Source organism: Atractosteus spatula, chromosome 5 (assembly GCF_055471065.1).
Source record: "Atractosteus spatula isolate fAtrSpa1 chromosome 5, fAtrSpa1.hap1, whole genome shotgun sequence".
Classification (NCBI taxonomy): Eukaryota; Metazoa; Chordata; class Actinopteri; order Semionotiformes; family Lepisosteidae; genus Atractosteus; species Atractosteus spatula.
Window position 1 is genome coordinate 46313773 of NC_142710.1, and position 20581 is coordinate 46334353.

General features: G+C 35.3%; 1 protein-coding gene across 1 annotated transcript in view; it reads right to left on the reverse strand.

The window, feature by feature from the left end:
- Positions 1-20581, reverse strand: part of cfap20dc (CFAP20 domain containing) — a 166286-nt gene that overhangs the window by 47585 nt on the left and 98120 nt on the right. The window contains exons 13-15 of the mRNA XM_088916509.1: positions 15288-15686; positions 7983-8186; positions 4675-4736 (exon numbers count right to left, since the gene is read on the reverse strand). Of these exons, the coding sequence (XP_088772635.1) occupies positions 4675-4736; positions 7983-8186; positions 15288-15686 (665 nt within the window). The remainder of the gene's footprint in view (positions 1-4674; positions 4737-7982; positions 8187-15287; positions 15687-20581) is intronic.

Here is a 20581-nt window from a genome sequence, read left to right on the forward strand (position 1 = left end):
TTTTTAAATCAGATAGCTTTCATTCGCAAAACCTCTTTGTGCTTATTTATCAAACATAATGAGGAACAAAGCAACACAGAAAATTGAAAGTGTTAGGTTATTAAGATAACAGCACTGATAATCGGTCTGTGATCCTTTAATCGTGTCACTGTGTTGAGATGAGTAACAGTGAGAGTTTGGAAACAGGAGAAGTGATGCCTGAGTGCAAGCAACATAAAGACAAGGGTAGGTGGCAAACTACTTTCATCAGATAAACAGGGTCATTTCCACACTATTAGTGTGTGTCCTTTTCCTTCCAGCAGAGACGGCTCCTGGAAAGTCACCAAGTGACAAAGAGAAGCAGACCACCATCTCTTTGAGGAGATGAAAGTTATGCAATCATTGTGTCTCTTTTAGAGAAAGCTTGTGATATGTACAGAAGCCTATGGACTTTCAAAGCTATCTTACTCTTTGCAAAATGCACACTATATATTTTATTTATTGTTGGTATTATTGGTATTATTTTATTTATGTTCTTCCAGTGTTTTAAAACTCTTTTGATTGTGGAAAAGTCATTTTCATACTATCTTTGCCTTCTTCCCTCAATTAATTACATCTGGCAATGAGGCTAAAAGACACATACAGTTTTACTTACACTTTGCAACACAGTGAATAAAACACCCGTTTCAGCATTATTAGGAAAAATTGCATTATTCTAGAATTTGACAAATGCATTCTCCCTTTAAATGTAGTAATTTCTAACAATATATTTTTTAACATACACTATTTGTCCCTGAATGGATACAGGTTGTAGCAGCAATGCTTATTAATAAGACAAAATTAGGTGTTGGTATACCTTTTCCAGCGAGGCCCCACTTTCTCATCTCTGTGGTGCAGAACACAGAGGCCATTCCATCTGGCTTCTTATTTAAAGTGTTTTCTTACTGATAAGAAACCATCCCAGAATGGGGATGCGGCCCAACTATCATGATCAATGGCCATTCCTGGCACCTCTCTGTCCTAAGAAGAGATTCTTAGGAACATCTGGATTGCAGTCCAAGGGTCAGAGTTCATTGTTACTCATTCCTAGAAGTGAGTAAGCAATCAGGAACTTGCAAGCACATGGGTCCCAAATGCCCGCCAAACTCTCAACCTCTCGAGCAGCTATATTGTCTCTAGTTAAAAAGGCATGCACAGACCTCAGAATTTGCTCCTCCATCCACTCTCGTGCTCTCTTTCAGACTTACTCACGTGACTGCCAGCACTGTTGTCTAAGTGTGGGACTTGCAACTTTGTGTTCCCAGTTCTGAGCCAGTGGGGGAAAGCCCATACGTAAAGACAGAATTCCCGGAGTCAAGCCTGCAGCACCAACCTCGTGAATGCTAGCAACCCACAGTGGATGCCCGCCTGATCAATGGAGCATGCGGTCAGACCCTTGTCGACAACTGGATACTCTTATACAGAAGTAGCCGCTACGCCAGAAGCAAGCCAAGTTTCTTCCCCCTAAAGAGTGATTTGTTTTGAGCGACTGAGTCATCCCTTTGTGAAAAGAGAGAGTTTTCCTAGTTCAGCTCAAGGCTAACTAGCGGTCCCTGGAGAAACACTGCCAGTGAATCAGCAGAAAGTTCTCCATTTCCCCTTGACTCCAAGCATCAGGACTGGTTGGCCCTGAGCCAGCGGAGCACTGATTGGATCTACAGAGCCAGTCAACTGTTCTTTGCTGTTCGTGCCGGGAGATATAAATCCAACTGGATAAGTAAACCCAATATTCTATATTGTATCTTTAGAATTCAATTGTTATCTCAACACAGGTTGATTTGTATGAGTAATGTATTTACTTATGAGTATCGAATGTAGAATCTGTATTAATCAGACTGATTAACGATATAGTATATCCAAATGATATACTGAAGCATATTCCTTGTTTGTATCTCTTCGTGTTTTGTATCTTTTGTAATATATTCTATATCTTGGTAACCCTCACAGTATGATCTGCAATCTGTATCCAGGCAGACTGATACTGTATATTTTTATATGCACAGTTTTATGTATTAATAAATGTATTCTGTGTATTTGAATCCGTGTTTGTGCATTGCTGATTGTTCTGACGATTGATCCTCTAAAAGCCATAAAAGAATCACCTTGTGATTTACTGCCACAATAAATAAATTGTCCCAGTTAGTTCACAAAACCCCTACACAGGTATGGAACAAAGGTCTAGAAATACTTTTTCTTTTGTAGAACGAAAAGACCAGAATTATCAAAGTATTTCACATTCATAAATCAAATTTTCAAAGTATTCTAAATACATATTTAGAAGTAGAAATTTAATGACAATGGGCACATGAAAAATGGCAGCCCTTTATTTTGAACAGCAGGATAGATGTTGAAATAATGATAGCAAGGCAACTCATATTCAACCTTTGTGCTTCTGGAGTGGACGCAGGTCACAGACTATTAATCAAATATGACAGCACCAGCTAATTGTAGACACAACATCCAGAAACCAATAATAGAAGTGGAAATAATAGAAGTGATGTAATAAAATACATGTACACACTAGTGCATGAAACATGAGAAACTGTATGGGAAGAGACCCAGATTGCAGAGGGGTGGCACTGTAGCAGGAGGCTTTGGTTCTAGTTGTTTCAGCTTGTACTGGACATTCCCGATTGGCAGTAATCCCCACCGTTATGGTAGGAGGGTTCAGTGCACTGATAACACAGTTCAAGTGAATGAAGTCATCTGACATCACTTTTTATACCATTACTGCATTTTGCCTTTACAATTTATTTTCAGAGTTGTTGATATACACCATGTTCATTACATGGATACCCATGGACATTCATATCATATATTCATATGTTTGTTATTTCTTTTAGGCTTCTAAATCTGATTTAAAATCAAGAGGCTGTGAAAACAAGTTATCATATTCTCCGCTATGTTTGTGGAAAAAACTAATCTTCTGGCTTAATATTACACTCTTTTCAGAAAAACCTAAATACAGGGACTACTTTAACCATAATGTACTGAAAACTCTAATACCCATAATTTACAATAGCAGATTTTAACCATCTTATACTGGATATAATTCTCACACAACTACATAGTATACTGTATGCAGCTACTTTGTCCTGTAAAAAAGTAAAGGTTCTAATAACTTCAGAAACTTTTAAACCAAGTAGTTCTTTATTTAGAAAAATAGAATGGACTTTTCTGCGACTGCACATGGGAGAGATTGAGGAAGTCCTTCTCAGGTTCGTCTGATCCAGATACCTCAAAGCCACTAATTTCTTAACATGTTACAGGCAACATAGCCATACTAATGCTGAACACTAATTGTAGGAAAGGCATATCCCTCACTGACAGCACCACAACCTAGGAGGTTGCAGGGGTCACTGTACACTCAAGAGTGGAGAGAACCATGGACAACTAATCTCACTCTATCACTCTACTTTTGGAGCTGATCAGCTAATTATATGCACTGCTTGTGGAGTCGAAGTCACAATCAGCTGGTGACATGACCCATGCACCTATGAGGCCTCTGAACCAAGTCTATGGCTTGAGCAATTACTAGAAAAATTACTAGAAAATTATTATAAAACAATCCCTATAAAAATAGATGCATAACAATTTGATTAGTAAAGAAACCAACTGAGGACTTTGGTTAACTTTAGTGTTTACTTGAATATGAATATAGCTCAGCTCCACAAGAATAGTCAAAAATCCCCCTGGATTTTTTTTACATCTGCCACTTGGACCAAAAAGGGTTTGTCAGAACTCTCTTACTCTTTGATATACATTTCAAACAGCCTCTCTCGCTCACTGCTATTTTTGAGGAGTTTGTAAAATGGCTATCATACCTCACTGGCAACATCTTGTCCCAATACTTAGGGGATATATCTGGGCCTCTGGAGGTCAAGCTAAAAAAGGGTCTCATCAAAACAGGCAGAATCTGCATCTGGGACTGGGAGTCTGAGCTTAGTCCCAGGTGTTTTATATACATTGGCTTTGAAACAATGGATATAATAAATCAAAGAATTCTTCTTACCCAGCTTCAGATTCAAGAAGCCATGTCATAAGATATCCTGTAATTTACAGTATAGATCAACCTTGTGCCTTTCTCAACAGAAGCATATACTGTTGTCTCACATACAGTATATGGACTCAAACTGTAAAATTCTACACAACCTCAAAATATAATTCACCCTTTTGGCTGTTCTGATAATGTGATTCAACCATGAATTTTGAATATTTCTTTGGAGTAATATTTCTTTGGTTCTAATATCCGCAGAAGGAATCAAATTCCTTTCTAATTGCTTGTTTGCCTTGAAGGCTATGTATGTTACACCCATAGAAGAATTATATATATATAAACAGATTCTGAAATGGACTAATTTCTCATTTTTGGGGGAAAGAAAATTCTGTTAGTGCACAATGGCTGTATTGGTCTCTCCAGTTTTAATACTCTCACAGAGCAGTAATTGCACAATTTTACTGCAAATTATATGAGAACAATTAAAGGGAGAAAACACTACAATGATATACAGCATTTTGAGAAACGATGGTAATTAAATGTTTCCAAAGTATTAAACATATTCCATTAATATAGTTTATTAAAATTATTACAATGGAAAACAAATTCGTGGAAAATTCATCCTGAGTGGCAGTTATTAGTGAAGGATGATCACTTACCGCGGATTAGAATGTAACAATGGATTCATTTCTTTCTGATAATGATGTCCTTGATTGACAGGCTGTGAAAGACAGATAAAACAAATAACTGAAAAATTTGCACCAAATAAAAAAGTAGCTGTAAAGACCCACAGATTATATACAATTTAAAAAAAATATTTTCTTATTCTTTATTGCCTATGTTTTGTCACACAAAGCATAATTTTTCACAGAATTAAACATGAAAAAATATATGTACAATATACAGTATGGATGATATGGATAGCTACAGTACATGTAAAACTAAGCATGTTTCACTTCATAACACTGAGATGGATTAACAACATGGTGTTATTGTGAGGTTTGCATTTCTTGCTGCTTGACTGATAATACATTTTCAGCTGCATTGTAAAAAAGACATACTGTAGTGTCCTATTCACTCTTTACAGCAGATACATGCCCAAGCTGAGCCAGTAATGAATTCTGATTCTTTGTCATTAAAGCAGCCATTTGCTGATTCATTCATATCATTTTTGCACTTGGGCATTTGGTGTGCTGCATTTGAAACATTTTTAATCTAAGATTAATATCACAATTGTTTTAAGGAATATTTTCAACACTAAGATACTGATTTTTTAATCCTGAAACATATTTGCTTTTAATAAAAAAACTATATGATATTTTGAGATAGTTAAGAAAGCTTACAGTATGCAACTTTGCATGTGATATAATATATGTCTGTGTCTGAGTCTGACCTGCTTTTCCCAAGCTACAACCATTTAAGGAAAATTTTTTTATTCTGGCAAATTGTTTCTTGCAAATACCCCCACCTTATGAAGCAATATCTACAAATGTTTTGAATAGAATAACATTGGCAATGGCATTTAAATTTACTGCAAATAACACAGTAATAATACCTAAATATCTTGTAGTCTTATTTTCAGTAATTAGTGTAAGAGTATGATTTGAGATTAGGGATATGGATAGGTATAGGATCATGATGCTTCAGAGTATTTAGAGAAAGGGAGGAACCAAATTACTTTTCTGTAATATCCTATGGTATCCTCATTACATAATGAGTTTATTAAAGAGCGATTTTTTTATAGTCATATAGGACTATAGGAAATGTTTTTAATTAAAAGAGGTTATTTATGGCTGGTCTAATGGTGGTGCTGTTGCTACATTTTACACTCAGACCATTGTCTGGCCGAAAGTGAAGGACAAAAAGTCCAGATGAGGACTGCATACACTACAGTGAATTCTTTGAACATTTTAAAGGATTGATCACATAAGATACAATTATGAAATAAAAACAACTTCTCTAATTCTTCAGAAAACAAAACTGTTATATATATATAATTTTATATTTTAATGGTTTCTAAAATGTATTTTAGATAAATGTATTTTTCTGTGTTGAATTAATTTGTAATGCACTATCCATAGATAAGCGTAACCATAGAACAGCCACATGTCTTTTGACCACCTGAAAGACAGCTAAGTGCTGAAGTAATTCTGACAAGCATTTGTGTTTCTTAAATGATACAGTCTGTGAAGCATTTAACCAGGAGCACCTAAAGCCCAGGCTTTGATGGTCTAGAGAGAATCTCTCTGAATTTTAAACCAAAGTGCTGTCATTTCAGAGCTGACTGCACAGCACAGGCTAGCTGACATGAGGGCTGATTTCCCACTGAAGTACACACTGGTACACTGAATACAAAGGTACAGGCAGATGGATACCCCACACTTTTAAAAAGAGATGAGAATATGCTTATATTTCACTACAGTAGCTGACAGTCTTATGCAAACACTCATTACTATCATGAGTGAAACATTACATCTCACTTCCTGTTAAAGTGTTCAGTAAGTCTCTAATTTACTGAAGTTCAGCAAACTGAAAACTGCAGAGGTTGATTTTGGTAAATCAAGTTATTCGCTTCAAGGAAATGTGGCTTATTAACTTGCACTTGTTTTCCTACTTAGGCATACAGTAGGTTATTGGTTTAACACTGGTAAGCCCTTAGGAATACATAGATTCAGAACAATTGTTCATTGGTTTTACATTCACTGGATTATCTGTATTGACGCAAAAGTCAATACTGAAAAAATATCCATCTTAAAATGCATTTTTATTCTAAATTGCTATTCCTATCAATATATTCAGAACAGGTCGCCATACTTTGAAAATACATAATTGTCATTGAGTTTCTTTGAAGTTTTCCCCCTTACAACTCCAATCACTAACAGTACTTACACTTGACTTGGTAGTCAAATTACTACCAAGTGCACTTCTTCATTCAGGTTTAGAAAGGACCATAGGTTTGATTCCACTGTCTTAAAACATCTCCATGTCATAAGGCCATTCTGGTCAGAGAGTAAGTACCATTAGTAAAAAAAAATCTAGGTTAATTGGTTATTGGGAAAATTGGGGGCGATGCGGTGGCTCTGTGCCTAAGGATCTGCACCTGTGGCTGGAAAGCTTCGTATTCCACGCCCGGCAGAGGACTCCTACTCCGGTGGGCCCCTGAGCAAGGCCCTTAACCCCAACTGCTCCAGGGGCGCCGTATAAATGGCTTACCCTGCGCTCTGACCCCAAGCTTCTCCCTCTGTCTGTGTGTCTCATGAAGAGCAAGTTGGGGTATGCAAAAAGACAAATTCCTAATACAAGAAGTTGTCTATGGCCAATAAAGTGATCTTACTGGGAAAATTGGCCTTAGGTGTGAGTGTGAGTTTGTGTTGTGTATCCCATCCAGGATGTGGCCTGTCTTGTGTCCTTTGCTTGCCAAGAAAGGCTTTGGCTCCCTATGACCCTGAACTGGAAGAAGTGGTTAGAAAATGGATGAATCTGTGAAAATGATAAATCTGTTAATACAATTAATGTAATGATATTCCAAATCAATGGCAGTATTGTTTTAATTCAAATATCATATTATTTTGATTATAGAAGTTCTAGCAAGAATAAAATCTTCATCTGTTTCTTTGAAACAGAAGGATAAAAAGTAGCCCTTTTGTTCTTATGATTCAGGAAAATGTATGAGCTTCACCATAAAATGCATATTAAAGCTTTCAATTTTTTGTAATACACTTTGTAATATTTGTTGTTTATTTTCATTAGAATTGGCAGACTATATTTCTATTTCCCAGTGCCAGGGATACCACACATTAATTTAGAGAATTAATTTTCAAGACATTGAGCTTCTATGATAACATAAAATGAAACATTCACATATGGAAGAAAGAATAATTGTACACCTTTGTACTTAACCCCTTCAAAAACTGACACCTTGTGTCTTGAACAGTTTTAGCAGTGATGACATCAGTTTGAGGTTTACCAGAGGTTGACAGGAATTCCACGTGGTTGTGTCGTCGCTGCTGGTGCTGATGCTAACATTACAATTGTCAATCTGGGATGCACTAAGACCAGGAGATCTGCCTTCCTCCTCCAGCTCCTTGTTTTGTTGTCTCCAGAGGCTGGCTAGCATGTGGCACTCCCAAGAGCTCATTCTGGTCGGCTGGAGGTTCCTCAAGTCATATTCCTTATTAAAAATGTAAATTAGAATTTTAAATGTGAGAACATTTATTGTTTAAAAAATATTCTGTTTAAATTAGTCAATAGCTATTTTGTATAGTCTATATGCCGTGGCATAGTCAATGACTCTGAACAATGTATGATAAAACTACTTTACACTACGTTTTACACATATTGATTTGTTTTGTCTTTTATCATACTGCTTGATTTGTAGTGTTCTTTTAAATAGAATGTCTGAAATCACATTTTCTTCAGAGCCTATTCAAGGGAACATCTGGTGATATTAATGTTAATAATATTATCCCAAATTGCTGTATATACAGGAGAACATTATTTTCATCCATGACTGAAGTGCAACGCCTGCCTAGAAGATAGACAGCAGCCAATATATACCAGTAGCTCCATTTCACAGCAGATCAGGTGGGGATGTGACAAACTGCTTTACCAATTGAATTACAGGTGAATGTGAGGTGCATGTATAAATGGGTCTTTCATGGTCAAGGACTCAGAACCTTGGTCTTTATCTGAAGCACGGAAGCTCGTACCAGTCCCTGGTTACCAATGGGTTTGGAAATTCTAGTTTATATGGAATAGTGCCACCTACTGGTCCATCTGTACCACTTAGACCAGTGGTTCTCAAACGTTTTGGACCAGGTACCACCCCTGATAAAACCAGAGCATCCAAGTACCACCTACAAGTCATCTTCTCGTAGGAACTACAGAAAATCTCAATGACAAACATGAGCGCGTGTGCACACACATTCACATACACATATAATAAATAAATAAGACATTTTATTTGATATAGCGCCTTTAAAGTTGGCTTCTCAAAACGCTTTACAGAATGACAACAGGAACAACAACAATTAAGAATAAACAATAAAAAAGCAACATTTCAGTGAGAGGGGTGAGCCTGTTTAGTCGAGCATAGCAGATGTGAATTAATTGGTCGAGCCTTGATACAATTCACAACAGTCTAACAGATTTTAAACCATCAGGCAATTTCTTGACGGCCAAGGCCTTGTGGTGGATGCTGCAGTGTATCCACGTCATATCTGGAGCAACCTCTAATTCATGCAACTACACTGCTGCGTCGGCTTGTCATCGCTCTAGCACCATCTGTATAAACTCCAACCCATTTTATCCAGTCGATGCCATTCTCTTCAATAAATTTATTCAGAAGCTGAAATATGTGCTCTCCTGTAGTTCTTGTTGATAGCGGCTTACGGAACAGAAAGTCCTCATGGGATATACCCTCAAACTTGTATCTAATGTAAACAAGCAAATCTACAGACTCGTCTAATTGCAGTGAAAAGCATCTGCTCATCTTAACGCGCTCTGTCAGTGTACTTTTGACATCATCTGCCATATCAATAATTCTACGAGCGACTGTGTCTTTCGTTGGGGGTAGCAGGTCAAGCTGTTTAGCAGCATTTCCTCCATACATGCACACATACTGTAGTACATATCAGCTCTTTTGCCAATGGTAAGCAAAGTTCTAGTGTGGGGCTTACCTGCTTTTGCAAACCGCAAGCTTGCATTTTTCCCTGTTTCCATTTCAGGAATCCGTCTCAGAAGTTAAAATAAGTTTTTATTTCATGCGCAAGGGAGTGAAACACAGAGAAGCTCGGTGTATGTTTTCCAAATTAACATACAACAGTCCTGAAATATTTTTCTGTTATCTATCACGCTTTCCTGTGCTCATTGTTTCAAAATCACGCATATTCTCCTACCTCTCTATTTGCTGAAGATAACTTTTTTTAAATACAACCGGTCACTTATGTTCGTAGCATGCATTCCTATACTATGGTATAGAATTGCATTGCAGCTCTTGTGTCCACTCAATTATTAGCACGCGCTGTATCGTAGTACATAGACTACGTATTTGACACCTTAAACAATTTTATTAAAATAGAATATATGAAAACCCATTCCAATTTTTCAGTGCACACAACAAATGTTCATCTGGCATACCACCTGGGAGCACAATAGTCTGGTTTTCCTTAGAGGTCTCCCAACCCAGCAATGACCACATCTAGTATTTCAATGATTAAACCTTTTTCTGTCAATAAGTATATTATGTTACAATTGGGGTTTGAGCAAGGAGGTGTTCCGTATTTGTATAAAGGCCAGTAAATGGGAATACTTGTGAAGACTATTTGTAGTACTGAAGACTTAATCAAAAGCATCACAGCAGTCAGTAGTTATTGCCTTTTAGTTTAAAACAATATTAATGTTTTTAAATGTAATTCAAATACGATTAGTGGCCTTTAACATGCATTTAAAATGCAAAAGGTTAATGCTGAATAATGTTCCCCAAAAGCAAATATTTTATATTCCATAGAAAATCACAGTTCTGAATTAAGGTTTTAATAAGCTTACAGGCACATAATATTTCAGCAGCAAGTGCATGATTAAAGGTACGTTTATTTGTTTATACATTCAGAATGAATAATATAATGGTGCCTCTGGGTCACATCCATTAAATTTGTGCAGCTTTATTTAAAACAGCTGAAGGCAGGTCCTGAGGGCTAGTGACTTGATCCACTCTCGTCTAAAATTGCAATATTCTCTGAACAGAAAAGTCTATAATCTGGGCTGTCATTGATTAAAAAATTACAAAGAATAAAATGTTTGTGTGACTTCATTTGCTTGATAGGAACTAAAGAATGGCCTGGAGACATGGGAACAAGAATCAATGCCACAGACTAGAAAACGGCCTTCTGAAAAACGCAGGGGATGTAGACTTTGACATTGGCTCAGTGCAAACCTTCCATCACATCCTTTATTATTTTCAAATAACGCACCAGGGAGTCAAAAGTCCAAAATGTAATGATTTATTACTGTTTCAGGGCATATTCTGGTAAAAGGACCAAGTACTATAGTCTCAACACAAGTTCCCACAACATTATAATCCTGCCCAGATCCCAAGGCAATAAGAGAACTTCAAAATGAATAAACTCTTAAGCACTAAAACTTGCAATTAAAAGTACAAAATAATTTTGACACTTTACTCATAGTGCTCTTCATAGCTCCCCATGCTCTGTACAACAAATGCTCAACACTACAGTATTTAGTAGGAGTTCAGTAAAATATACAGGACAGTCTGAATAACAGTCAAAAAAGAAAAGCCTCTCCTCTGAGTCAACTAGAAACACTGGCATTGATTCCAAATTTCATTGCAAAATATGGTGAAGCAAATATATCTAATCTGTAAATAAACGCCATATCTGTTCTTTCTAGAATTCTTATCGTAACCTACAGTACAGTACATTGAAAACCTAGGAGCGTCTTCAAAAGCTGTTATGTTAGAAATTGATTAATTTAGGAGCTGCCTCGATGAGAATAATCTATGCTGTTGTGAAATATTGACCTCCATCACATATTACACTTTGATCAATCAAGGTGACCTATTATTTAAGTGTACATTCCTCCTCTATATCAACAGAACTAATGCATTCCATGCCAAATCCAGTGCCATTATTAAAATACACCTCAAATTTTCATATTGCTCTGTTTGAACGGTTATTAGCAGAGATTCTCCCACTGATATTATAGATATACATAAAGTTCCAGAAGACCTCAGTATTAAAACTGATCCACCATCCAGAAATGAAATTATCACTGCAATATCTTCACTTACTGTAAAAATGGAAAATCTCCAGGTATCAACAATCTGAATACAGCTGTTTAAAGCTGATCCAGAATTAGTTGCTAACATTCTCTTTCCATTCTTTACCAGCAACTGGATAAAAGGAAATGTACCTTTGCTAAATATTAATACAACTAATGTCCCCAATCATAGATAAAATACTTAGGGCATATCGGCTTCAGGCCAGAAAGAAGCTGTACAGATCAGATATGCACCCTAAGAAACACAGAGCAGAGCAATGAGTGGCATCTACAACTCTACATCAATTTTTTTCTTTACTTTCAGAAGTCTTTCGACAACATCAATCGCAAAAGTCTATGGAAGATATTAAGGAGATATGGCATGCCAATCCACATAGTCAACCTAATTAAACAGTTTTACCAAACCTTTTCATATACTGATGGAGCTACTGTAGTAATAGAAGCTTCGCCATGAAGTCCAGAGTAAGACAGGGATTTTTGATCACTACGCTACTTTTCAATCTGGCCATTGATTGGGGCACGTGGTGCACAATTGAAGACCAAGCTGGAGGAATACAATAGACCTTGTATTCAATACAGGAGGACCTGGATTATGTAGATGACATAGCGCTGCTGTCACATGTACACATCATTACATACAACAAAAAACAGTTATTGTAGATTGCCGTCTTACTGCCAAAACCTAGGACTATTAACTGTAACAAGACCAAAGTGATACCCAATGCTAGTAATGAACAAGCCATCAAGCTACAGTATGTGAACATTATCTTGACTCAACATACAGTTTTACCCACTTTGGAAGAATCATCTACCAGGATGGGGGAATCGGCAAAGACAGTACTAGAATCCAAAAAGTACTATTAGCATCCTTCACAAAGTTACAGAAAATGTGGAAATTTACTACAAAGACTAAAATAAAACCTATCAAAGGTACATACTATCAATGTTACTATAAAGCTCAGAATGCTGTAAAATAACTGAGCGAGATTTAAATAAACTACAGTACCAAGCTTCCATACAACATGCCTTCGCAGAATAATGCAATACCATTTGGCACAATCTAATATTTAACACAGAACACCTCCAAAAAAAAACAAAGAAGAAAAAATGTAGTTGGAGTAGGCTTGGGCTCATTGCACGGCTGTCTGCTGAACACCAGAAGGCAAAATGAAGAGAGAATGGCTAAGAATTACACAGAGAAGGATCATTGAGGCTGAGCTCCAACAGCAAAAGCTGCAACTGCATCTCTACAGGGTTTAAGCTTGAACTTTGACTTGGCCATTCCAAAATCCCACATTTCGTTTTTGAACCATTCTGTGGTGGATTTGCTTTTGTATTTTGTTTTGTAATTTTGTCCTGTTGCACAATTCACTTTTGGTTCCGTTTTAGCTCAGACAGATGGTCTCACATTTTCATTTAGAATACTCTGGTATAGAGTGGAATTCAAGGTAGACTCAATGATAGCTAAGTGTCCAGGTCCTGATATGGCAAAGCAGGCCAAAAATATCACCCCACCACCATGTCTGATGGCATGAGATTCTTTTGGTTCAAGGCAGTGTTTGGTTTTCACCAAACATGACATTTCGCACTATGGCAAAACAGCCCCATTTTTGACTCATCTATCATTGTTTCAGAAGTTTTGTTTTTCATTCACATGTTGTGGAATCACTTCCTAATGATAAACTAATAATTTGCACATGTTTTGTTTCACCTGATTGTACATACAGTACCCTCTTAACTGAGATCATAAAACCTTAAGGGGGTGTACTCAGTATTTCACCACACTGTAGGTTTTCAATTTCAAGACTGACTACAATGTCTCTAGGTTTTAACAGTCTATTATTATTATCATCATCATCATCATCATCATCTAGACCAATTCAGTGTAGCCGGTCATTCAGATTCACAGGACGTTACAAGGCCTTTAGAACTCTTCTGTGTTAATTTCCACCACTGTGGAAGATCCTTTTATTTATGCATGGCTCAGGCAATCTCTGCACATACACAATTCCACACCATTATGACTTAAAAAGACTTTTTTAAAATACAAATCAAACCTTTGTTACACTCAAGCCTTTTATACAGTCAATATTAGAAGACTTATTGAACTCTCTGGGACAGCTAACAATGCTTACTCAATATCGCACCTTTTCTAATTTAAGATGGTTTACAGACAAATCCTTTTTGATCCACCAATCTCCAATGAATAAACCAACATCTTTATATTACAGACTCAACCCAACTTACAGACAGCCCATTACTTACAGGCTCAGTCCAATAATTAAACCCACATACTGTATGTATTCCAACATTTCATTCAATTTGTGTCCACAGGTGCAATGTTTTACAATAATTCGAACATGTCCAAGAGTCTAAACTACCAGTGAGCTTCCCAAACTTTAACTTAATTCAACTGGTGAAGCTGCACTTTTTCACCTAATCTGATGTGGGGCAACTAGAACAGAAATAAATACCCAGATGGGCTGCATTTCAGCGATGGATGAAGTGGGTCCTCCCATACAGCTCCTTGAAATAGTATTCATCTCCTTCCAATTATGTCCCATTCTGTTGAATTATAAATGATCTCATTCATTTTAGTTGAATTATACATCAGTGAAAGGGAATGAATACTTTTGTAAGGCATTGTACGTGTGAAGTGTTTTGGACTTTAACGTGTTATACAAATGCAAAGCATTATTAAAATGTGCTAGAGTAAATTTGTGTCAGTTTCATATACTTTTGAATAAGTTGTAAATAATTCTAGTAAGTGCTGGAGGCATGGTAGAAGAAGTTCTATTTCAGACACATACAAAACTCCTCTGAGGCTACTGCTATTCTAGTATTCAAAGGTAATGGTACTTGGATTGACAACAAAAGTGAATCTGGCTCATCAAAACAAGAATACCACCACATTTCACAACAAAGCAATATTGTAGTCCTTCAGTTCTCAATTTCCATTGAAAACCTAGTAGGACTTTGCTTGATTTTTTAAATGTGTTTTTTTGGAACCTAAAGTATCTTAAATGCAAAATAATATTATTTTTTCTAATTAATATTTCTAATATATAAACTGGTATTAATCTGAACATCTCTGAAAAAAGTTAAATATTTCTGATCAATGATTGATGAAAAACCTTGTTTTTTAAATTCATAAGTTACATAATTTCTTTATAATACATTATTTATACATTGTTTACATCTCTAATGTGTATTTCTCAGGGATTTCTAGTAATGTAATGGAATAATCAGTAGTGCAGTACTAGATCTGTTGTGACACTACTAAGTTTTCAAGCAAAATTGCAAAACCCAGTGTAATCATTCAGAAAAAATGCAGTAAAAATTCACTGAAAATGAATCATCTTCTGTACTGTGTACCAATCCATGAGTACTTTAACAATCCTAATCCTGGCTAACAACCTCAGCCATAACTTTTAACAATTGCAACTGCTATTTCATTAAGAAAAAAAGAACTTACTACTTTTTCTGCATTCAATCTCGAGTCATCCTGTGAGATTTCTTTAAGTGATTTTCTGCTCAGAGAGGTCCTTAGCTGATCATCTGAGATGCCCCTAACAATTGTGTTAGCAGCCAGTATGTGTCCATTCCTGCTTCCAGTTGGAGAAAGGCTTTGGGCTGGAATTGTATTAGTATGCATATTTCCTCTACTTGACTTTGGCAAATGAGAGCGATCTTCCAGAGTCATACTTTTATTTGCTGGTCTAGGATTTAATGATTCTCCTGCTGTTGAATGAGGACTGTAGGATATCCTTTGTACACAGGGCTCACAATTATCATTTGAGATTAGTGATAGCAATGTGCTGGATTCTGATCCGAGGTGGGGATCTTGGACAATAAATCTTGAATGGACCTCATCCTGAAAACAAGGGAAAATGTTTAGAAAAAGGGGGTTATAAAGCTCATTAATCACAGTTGAGAAAATCTATATTGACCATTTTGTTCCTCCAATTAATGGACAGTATATTTAAAGCATGCATGTATCTTTTTATCTTAAGAAAAATAAGAAATGAAAAGCAAGTAATTTTTACTAACATGTTAAAAAGCAAAGACCAGCATATACATTAGTAAATATTATTCTCCTTTACAGTTCTTTTTTTGCAATCTTAAGAGTCATAAAAATCAATTAAAATTTCATGAAGAAGGTTATGGCTCTGAAACATTTGGGAGGAATACCTAATACTAAATTGAAGAGCTTTTTTAAATTCTCCCTCTTTGATCTCTGGAGAAGTAAACTGAAACCTGACTTAGGTCACAAGTGAAATCTGTCTGTGTGAATCAGCTTTGACTGCTGGAAATATTACTCAAACATTAAATTAGACATGTTTGAATGCCTCCTTAAGATAAAAGTCAAAATATTGATGAACTAGGAAACTCAGGCCAACTTGATACTCTTTAGAGTATATACGATGTCCCTGAGATTAAAAGACAGAGCCTTGAGGATAAAATTGGCTTGTCTTTTATCGTGTCATCAAAGTGAATAGCTACATCATTTTAGAGTCCAGTACTATTCATCCAGGATCTTGCACAGGAATGGAAATTAAAATAAACATATATATTAAATCCATATCATCCACATAACATACACTATATGAATTGCATTTAAATCACTGTATTCACCCAAATATTTTGTGTAGGCCAAACTGTGGTGTTTGCACTTTTGTCCAAGTGTTGGAATTTATTATACCATGCTTGTACAGTATATGTATACTATATATGTACTATACATATATACTATACAGTATATACTGTATATGTACAGTATATTACACTATAGCTTGCTTACCCTGGATTACATTTGATTAGCAACGTAAAAACATTATTTAGAGTAACATATGTGATGTTTGTAATTTTAGAATTAAATTAAATTAAATCAAATTAAACAGGAATTTGAAATTTACTTTGGTAAATAAGTACAAGGTTTAAGAAATTAAAACCTATTGTATTTAGAACAATCCACACACTTTTAAATGAATACTTTAATTAGGCTAAATGCCATGGAACAAGTCACAAGAAATCATTTTTAAATGGATAATCTATAACCCACTACTTCCGCTAAAAACATCTGGTTAACCAAGTTAGGTTCTTAAATTAATTAGGTTTTAAAAATTGAGAAGGAAATATGTGTCCTATGGGAGACATAATACTAGGAAAAACAATAGGCTCTTTTGGGTTGTTATCTCTGAAAGAATTAGAGCACCACTTATGGTGAGGTGTATCTATTTTAGTCAATAATTTTACTGACAATTATGTTCTAGTAAGTTCATCTTTAGCTTGTCACTTCTGGTTTGAAGAATGCCACTTTAGTAAAGATAACCGCACTGATGAGACACCTGAGGAGTTGTATTGCTGACACAGCACATTTGACAAGACTCATCGACCCTTATCGCTACACCTTACATATTCCTATTCTTTGTTGTATGCATTCTGTATTTTATCATCACGCACCAATTAGCATGGCCTCAGTTAGAGGGTGAGATGGCAGTGTTAAACAGTACTGCCATTGATACTGGAACATTTCTGTGCAGAAAACAATCTCTTTCAAAATAGATCTAATCTGTAACTCTTGGAAAAAAAGGATATGGAATTGAATTGTGGTTACATATGGAGCTTGCCCCTTACTGCTCTCATAACTAGGATGTGGAATTTTATGTCAATCAGATTCCAAACCTCATGTGTATGTGAGTTTCTTAGTGTTTCAGGAAAAACCAGGGGTCAATATGGAGAAAAAAATTGAGTTCTATTCAGGATGTAAATAAAGAGCTGCTGTTCTCAATTTTAATTGAATTAATTTATTGCCTTTAAATAATTATTAATGATAAAAATAAATGTTTCGTACTTTTTGTACAATATTATTCTACATCCAGTGGCTATTCATTTTACATAAGGATTCGTAAAAGTTCATAATGCTCACATAGGGTTTAACAATCTTCCTTTCATTTATCCATCATCATTTAGCAAGAAACAAGAAAAAAAAACTCAAATCTATTTAAGATTTAACTGTCTGTTATTATTTAATTGCAGTCAGAAAGAAGTTTGTCTTTTAAAGTCAACAGCTACAGTCCTACTGTAAGCAATTACATTTTTCCATTAACAATCTAATGTAAATTTGTTACTGATTACAAATTAATTCATATCTTGCTATAGGGAACACAACAATTGAAAATAAAATGCATTTCTCAGCAGGCTTCCCTTTGGTTCCACAATAATGTCAAATTTAGCAAATTTGACCAATATTTTTCAAGTCAACTTCTTACACTGTCCTCATGATAAATAATCACTCAGTTGCCAGATCTATGAAAATTTTATATACATTCAAATACTAAGTGCAAAAATTCTACAGGCTGTAAATGAGAGCATTCCTCAGGAATACATAATACATACATAGTATACAGAAACGGAAAAATATTACATTCTTTTAACAAACCTGAGGGCAAGCTGGATATTTAATGGAGAAGATCTAAATTTAATATTTGTGCTTGTTAAAATTATAACCCATTTGATGTTGCTAAAACTATTAATTGTAATTCTTAAACAATGATAGATAAGCCCATAATACAAGATATATTCTATAATACTTCACAAGATAAAAATAATATTTTAGCTCATGCGTGTATGGCTGGAATTCTCAAAATTATTTAACTTTCATTTTTTATAAAGGTAATTCAATAAAGATACATAAAAAGGGCACTAAACGCAAGACTAGTTACTTTTCCTACCATGAAATGTATTTCAGCCTATAAATTAAATTAAAAGACATGGTTAAAAATACGCTGCATTATTCATTAAAATTAAATATAGATTCTAAATGAAAAAAAAAAACATAAAATCCAATTTGCAAAACAACGCATAAAGAACTCAGATGGGAGTCAACTATGTTCTTTAAAGAAATGAAATGCTGCAAAACTGCCAGGAACATCAATCAGATTGGCCTAATTAATTGTAGCAGAACATATGTATCCTGAAGATGAAATTGATTTCCCTCAGGAGTGAGCATTGCAACAGCTGAATTATGTTTCTTCACAGAAGATGCAAATGAATATATGAACAATAATTTTATAACAGTAAAACAGACTGTTTAGCTGAATAACACACACTGGGAAGACTAGAGGTCTGATAGTCCTACTTGTAGAAGTGAGTGGAGGCAAATTATTTTCCAACTTTGTGACACATCAGGAAAATATTGTTAGCTTAGCTAGCTTAGTTAGCTTTGCTGTTCTGAGATCCTCAGCATGTGATTATGAGAATGTATAAAGTTAATTCATTTGTATTAGTATGTTAGATATCTATTTTTATAGACAATAATCAATATTAAGATTAAGATTATTTTAAAATAATAAAAATTAGTTCGTAATTTATATTTGTTAAATTTATTTTAAATTGTTTCTGGTTTTGCCTTAAATACTGATCTCTTCTAAGCTGTGACAATGAAATAAACATGATACAATCTACTCAGATTTTGTAAACAACATTAGGTATTTCCATTTCACCGCCTAGTGATTATCATCTTGATTCTGTTTATTATATGTGGAAACAATAAGCAGAAAATGAACTAATCATTTCCCAATCAATAAATCTCTGAATGAAATCAATGCAAATTAGTCTATGCAAAATCACCACAGTGTGAACTTTGCGATCACTTAATTGAGATCCAGAGTAAGTCATTACATTTTCCAGTTTTGTTTTTCAGTTGATAGGAAACTAGTAGGGAATGATTGTGCACACCATGCTACTGTGCATAGGATTCCAAAGGTGCAGCCTTCTGGTGAGGCCTTTGGGAGACTAACTGAGGTGAGTCCTTTGTCCTCTTCGATTCTTATGAGGTTCAATTCATTGGCTTGATTGAGACAGCAGGCATGACCATGGGATGAGAAGACACCAAGTGATTTTCAATCCTAATTTACAGAGCCCTTCAGATTTATTCATATAGATTTATTCCCCAACGAAAGACGAACAAATAAAAACATAGCAAAATGAGTTATGGACTGGATAATGAATCACTTAAAAAAACTGAATAATGTTATATGGTAAACATAATAGCATTTCAAAGAGAAAAGATTTATCATACTGTACAGTATATAACTGAAATTCAGAAAACAACAGGGTCAAATGTATTCACAACTGTAAGTATTCCTTTAAAAAAAATCATCAAAAGCAAACCTGTGATAATATTCTGCTCCGGGATTGTTTTGCAAGGGTACTGAACCCCTTGTCAACATACAGATGCAGCCATTCAAAATGCGCGGGCGATACCGCAGTCTACCGCGAGTTACCGTAAATTCTCCTATAATACCGCAAGTAAAATAATAGTATCCGGAATTTCCGCAAGGTGGAGCTAATAAAGCTCAACCTCTCATGTTTGAGCTGTCGCCATCAAAGTCTTTAACGAAGATATTACTAATAGTATTAATAATGAATGACCTTGGACAAGCTGTAAACTCAAAGTATTGCCCTGGTCCACATTCTTTTTTTCATTGACTGTCTTTGTAAAAGTAACACCACAGCATTTCGCAATCACGCATTTGTTTCCAATCATGCAAAGTACAGTAATTTTTGAGAATCGATTCACCATGCCTTTCACATGCTTATAAAAGAGATTGATTTAGGAACATAAACATATTACCGTATGCAAACTGTACTGTATACAGTATGTATATGTATATTTAATGTCTTAACTGTGCCCGTTTAAGTATTGAATATTTATATGGAATTTTACCACTGAAGGGAAATCTTAGTACCTGAGCATAAAAAGAA